The sequence below is a fragment of the Sinocyclocheilus anshuiensis genome, unplaced genomic scaffold, assembly GCF_001515605.1.
Source record: "Sinocyclocheilus anshuiensis isolate Anshui unplaced genomic scaffold, SAMN03320099.WGS_v1.1 scaffold55, whole genome shotgun sequence".
Lineage (NCBI taxonomy): Eukaryota > Metazoa > Chordata > Actinopteri > Cypriniformes > Cyprinidae > Sinocyclocheilus > Sinocyclocheilus anshuiensis.
This window is the reverse complement of record NW_015549647.1, coordinates 3,048,242-3,053,736: the sequence shown is the minus strand read 5'-3', so window position 1 is coordinate 3,053,736 and position 5,495 is coordinate 3,048,242. Positions and strand designations below refer to the sequence as shown.

Genomic DNA, 5,495 nt, shown 5'->3' with positions numbered 1-5,495 from the left:
ATATATATATATCAAAATAGAATGCCCCATAACCACTTTTATGATGTATAATGATTTCCATCAATGTGATAAACTACACCTGTGGTTGCAGAGAACTGACATACGTCCACTAAAAATCACCCTCTCAGTTACAAAAATGAAGTTACTTCTGAGAAAAGCTCTAGCATAATTTGTTTGCAGTCTCTAAATGGTTTTATACAATATTTTGAGGTATCATGTGGTCAAGTGTCCAAATACATTTGGAGTTATTTTATAGGATGTTGAGTGCTAAAGTGTTTCACAGAAACGGAATTTGTCTACTGAATTATGCTTTTCTAGCAAATGTGATTACAAGCATGATCTCCTTAACCCGAATAGTGGGTTTTTACCTACACTTCCGTGTGACACCACACTGAACCAGTTTCATATGATTTTACACCATGCAAAATGAGGTTTTGTGACTCATAGAGGCTATGGTTACGACCGCCAATCATTGCTAGAGACATGGCAACATAGTTTTGTTATTGCACCACCTGATTAAACAAACTCTCTTTGAGGTAAAAGCATTTATGGGGGGCAAATAACAGAAAAGCCCAAATGAAGATGATAGTAGAAAGAAAAGAAATTTAGAAAGTTAAACAAAACAAGATGGCAATACAAGACTGCACTATTTGCATCTAAGAAAGTTAGTGTGTGTGTTTGTTCATGGTTGAATGGGTTCTGCAGCACGTTGGGGATCCCGCCAAGTAGTGTTTGGTCAGACCTGAGAGAGTTTACATCTCAGGGAATCCCCGTCCTAGATGCCTATGCTCAGAGGGGGAGATTACAGACATTACTTTAAAGAATTTTGTGCAAAGTAACAGGCTTACCATTACATGTCACATGTCTCTGTGCAGAGTGAAAGTACAAACAATACTGGGCATTGCAGGGAAACTCCATCATCATGCTCAATAAATAGTTGCTTAAGAGACGTGGTCAAAACACACACACACACACAATACTGAGTACTCAAAAATTTATTGCAAAGACTTCAAATTGCCAAAGCAGCTTTTAAAAACCTGGAATGGACCCTAATTCTGTCCCTTTATCATGTAATAAATAAATGCAATGGTCTACATAAGTGCAGAAAGGAACCAGATAAAAAACAACAACAATCTATTTACATGATATGTACAGTAAACATCTTGTACACTATATCAACACGTCTGTACACAATGCCTCTTTTCACTATGAAGAGAGATTTTACAGTAATACTGGAAGCAATGCAGTATGTGATGTCATACTGACAGACTTATTTACATTCTAGCTACTTTTCAATCAGGCTCAGCCTGTTTGCTATGTTTTTCCTATATAAAACACATATAGCTGGTAATTTCATGTCATTAATATAATATCTGGAAGCATATTCACAGTCCAAGGTGTGCGCGCTTGTGTTAACTAGACTGAAAGCTAGAAGATTCGGATTCTGTGGATACAGATGACATTCCTCCTCTCCTCTTCGGCAGAATTTTCAGACTGGACCCCCGGCTGGGCGACAGAGCGCTGCGGGCGGACTTCTTGAACTTCACCCCCAGAAACGCGTATAGGATGGGGTTGAGGCAGCAGTGAAAGTACGCGAGAGCCTCCGTCACGAAGATCCACTTCTGCAGACCCTGCTCGAGTTCGCAGCTGTGAGGAATCACCTCCAGCATCATCAGGGAAGCAATGCAGTATGTGATGTCATACTGACAGACTTATTTACATTCTAGCTACTTTTCAATCAGGCTCAGCCTGTTTGCTATGTTTTTCCTATATAAAACACATATAGCTGGTAATTTCATGTCATTAATATAATATCTGGAAGCATATTCACAGTCCAAGGTGTGCGCGCTTGTGTTAACTAGACTGAAAGCTAGAAGATTCGGATTCTGTGGATACAGATGACATTCCTCCTCTCCTCTTCGGCAGAATTTTCAGACTGGACCCCCGGCTGGGCGACAGAGCGCTGCGGGCGGACTTCTTGAACTTCACCCCCAGAAACGCGTATAGGATGGGGTTGAGGCAGCAGTGAAAGTACGCGAGAGCCTCCGTCACGAAGATCCACTTCTGCAGACCCTGCTCGAGCTCGCAGCTGTGAGGAATCACCTCCAGCATCATCAGCGTGTCCAGCAGGATCCCTCCGCAATACGGCAACCAGCAGACGAAAAAGCATACGATCAGAACCACGGTGGTCTTTAGCGCCTTGCGCTTCTGCATGCCCTTGGAGCCGCGCGACAGCTTGGAGATGATGATGCAGTAGCAGATGAGAATCACAAGCCCGGGTAGCACGAAGCCCACCAGGATGTGCTGGAAGCGGAAAGTGACCACCCAGGTGATGAAAGAGTCCTGTGGGTAAATGCGCTCGCAGAAGGTGCGGATAGAGCTGGTCTCCGCTTTGGCGAACACCAGGTCGGGAACTGTGAGGAGCGCGGAGGGGAGCCACACGCCCACGTAAATGATGCGATTGGCTAGAAGTTTCCTCGGACCCTGGCTGTTCGTTGCGCGCACCACGGCGAGGTATCGGTCCAGGCTGATGAAGGCGAGGATGAGGACGCTGCTGTATAAATTCACCGTGTAAATCATATGCACGGCCACGCACATGAACCCCCCGAAGTACCAGTCTTTGGCCGCGTCCACGGCCCAGAACGGCAGGGTGAGCACAAACAGAAGGTCCGCCACTGAAAGGTGCAGACGGTACTTGTCCGTCATGGTTCTGGATTTCTTCTGGCAGCCCATTACCAGCACAACCAGTCCGTTCCCGATAAGACCCAAAACAAATATGATTCCGTACACGGTTGGAAGAAAGATCCTCTGGAAGTCGTGACTAACCTCCACGTCGCACGGAACCTCAAAGTTGGCTCCAATGTCCCCTGAGCCGAACTCAGAGCCGTTATCAGCTGATAAATCATCTTCAAAGACGATGTGCTGCAAAAAAGTGAACAGTAAAGTTATTTAAATGCAATCAAACTTCACTTAATAAAATCCTTTTTTTTTTAAATAAATAAATAACTGTTGTCTTACTTCGTAATATGCCATCTTTAAAACACTCCTTCAGTGCTCTCAGTCTCCAGTAAGCCTACAGTGACTTTCTAAAGTTCTGTGGAGCTCAGAGGATTTTAAATACCCCACTCGCGCGCGGAAGCTCCGCCCACTAACAGCGCGCGTGCTCTAGTCTGCGCTCGCAGGTTGCTGCATCTGGGTCTTCCGCGAAGACTCTTTTCCTGTTTTCGTGATCAAAATTTTGTGTGTGTGTGTGTGTGTGTGTGTGTGTGTGATTGAAGAAAACGTCCTGTGACGAAAATCGGCGTTTCAGCCAAAACAAAACAGTTTACTTTGCCTATCCCAACAAATACGTTCATTTCCATTCACAAATAGTGATAAACAAAGTACTTTATGATCAGTGTTGGGGGTAACGCATTACAAGTAACGTGAGTTACGTAATTAGATTACTTTTTTCAAGTAACTAGTAAAGTAATGCATTACTTTTGAATTTACAAGAAAATATCTGTCACTTTTTCAAAATAAGTAAGGCCAGTTACTTTGTTTTCTCGTGTATTGACTGACAGCTCTATATCCTTTAGATATATATCCAACAACACAAATATCCTTTATGTATTTAATTCCATTTTATTAACCAGTATCTTTGCTGCTGACCTTCGATGATCAACCATACTAATAAGCTAAAAATGACTTTAGATAAACTAGATTTTTTTTGTTTGTTTCTGAAGAGGGAAAAATGAGGCAGATGAGAAAAAGTAACAAAATGCACTACTTTCCATAAAAAGTAACTAAGTAACGTAATTTGTTACTTTGTTAGGAAGTAATGCATTACTTTTAAAAGTAACTTTCCCCAATACAGTTTAAGGTTGTACGTGACGTGTTTGCCTGTATATTTACATTAAATGTGTTTGGTAAGCATCAGGAATGGCTGTCAGTTTAATTGTGATAGTGACGTTAAATTCCCAACGAAGTGGCTCACTCACTACAACTCTCAAAACACGTTTAAATGACATTCAGCCAGATCAGCCGGCCAGCCAGATTCAGATCAGAAGATTACACACACACACACACTTGTGAAAGTGTTGTCATACTTTGAGGTTGGTCTATGAAAAGTATACACAAACACTTTCCATGTGAACAATAATTGAACTTAAATTAAATCAGAAAATAAGGAGGGTTTTGAGCATAGATACACACTGTATGTTAATCCCTTAATTGCTCTGAGCTGTTTATGTTTTGCATACTTTGAATGGCTGTTTTATCACATTTAGAAGGTGCTAATGTGTGGATGATCAGATAAAATCACAGAGGCAGTCTGAGTGATCACAGATCGTACAGTTCTCCCTTTGTTCAAAACACCCAAACCCCATAGTAAAATGAACTTAACTCATTTATATGCATACATGTCCCCTATGTTTATAGTGTATAGTGGGACAAGTGGGAAAATGTGACACTTAAGATTTGTATTTATTATGTTCTGTTTACTGTAGTGTAATTTAAAATGGCATTGTGTGGAGGCTAAGACAATTGGCATCATAAGCACAATGATAAATTAGCACAAAGAGTCCCCCTTTACCCCTAAGAAGAGAACACCCCATACTATTCTATAATATCTCAGTCATTCAATACTGGGTTGTAACAGGCACAGATACTGCTTAGTGAACAGAGATGTAGTGTGGTTGGGACACCTGGCTAAAATGAGAGGTCAGACCTATCGATGGTTGTTGAGAGCAAGGAATGGCAGTTCTCAGAGACAAAAACCCTTTGGTAATGTGTGTATGTGTGCTTGTGTGTGTGTGTGCTTTCCTATGGGAGAACATGTGTTTTCACCTGTCCCCAGCCAACAGAGATGGGTTCCAGCGAACTGCTTCTCAAACTGGGAGAGTTGTAAGGTGATCACATGTATGTGTGTGCCTTCAAAATCTGTTGTACTTAATTGTTTGTTTATAAACAAATTTTATTGTCAAAATGTATTACATGTATATTATTTATATTTGATAAACAAATTAGTAAATATATACAGTTAAATTAATTGCTTACCAAGGCTGCATTTATTTGATAAAAATACAGAAAAATAGTAATATTGTTGGAAAAATTATTACATTTAAAAAAATACATTTTTATTTTAATATGTTTTTGAAATGTAAATTATTCTTGTGATGGCAAAGCTGAATTTTCATCATCCATTACTCCAGTCTTCAGTGTCACATGATCCTTCAGAAATCTTTCTAATATGATGATTTGCTGCTCCAAAACATTTCTTATAATGATCAATGGTGAAATTGTGCTGCTCATTTTTTTGTGAATAGAAAGTTCAAAACACTTGCATTATTTGAAACAGAAATCTTTGTAATATAAATATCTTTACTGTCACTTTTAATCAATTGAATATATATATATATATATATGTGTATATATATATATATATATATATATTAGGGCTGTCATCGTTAACGCGTTAACGCATGCGATTAATTTTACAATCCTTAACGCGTTAA

The 5,495-nt window shown here is 40.1% G+C and overlaps 1 protein-coding gene across 1 annotated transcript; it reads right to left on the bottom strand.

Moving 5' to 3' along the window:
* Window positions 1-986: 986 nt before the first annotated feature.
* Window positions 987-3,082, bottom strand: LOC107660136 (C-X-C chemokine receptor type 4-like). The gene is made up of 3 exons (XM_016449370.1): window positions 3,019-3,082; window positions 2,104-2,922; window positions 987-1,661 (listed from the first exon to the last, which is right to left on the bottom strand). Exons 1-3 carry the CDS (start codon window positions 3,031-3,033, stop codon window positions 1,413-1,415), a joined length of 1,083 nt encoding a protein of 360 aa, XP_016304856.1. The 5' UTR covers window positions 3,034-3,082; the 3' UTR covers window positions 987-1,412.
* Between the last annotated feature and the right edge of the window lie 2,413 nt (window positions 3,083-5,495).

Bases quoted from the DNA above. Each gene is read 5' to 3' on its own strand.
- LOC107660136 (XM_016449370.1), bottom strand. The intron at 1,662-2,103 runs GTGATTCCTCAC...ATGATGCTGGAG, and splicing joins ACACGCTGATGATGCTGGAG to GTGATTCCTCACAGCTGCGA.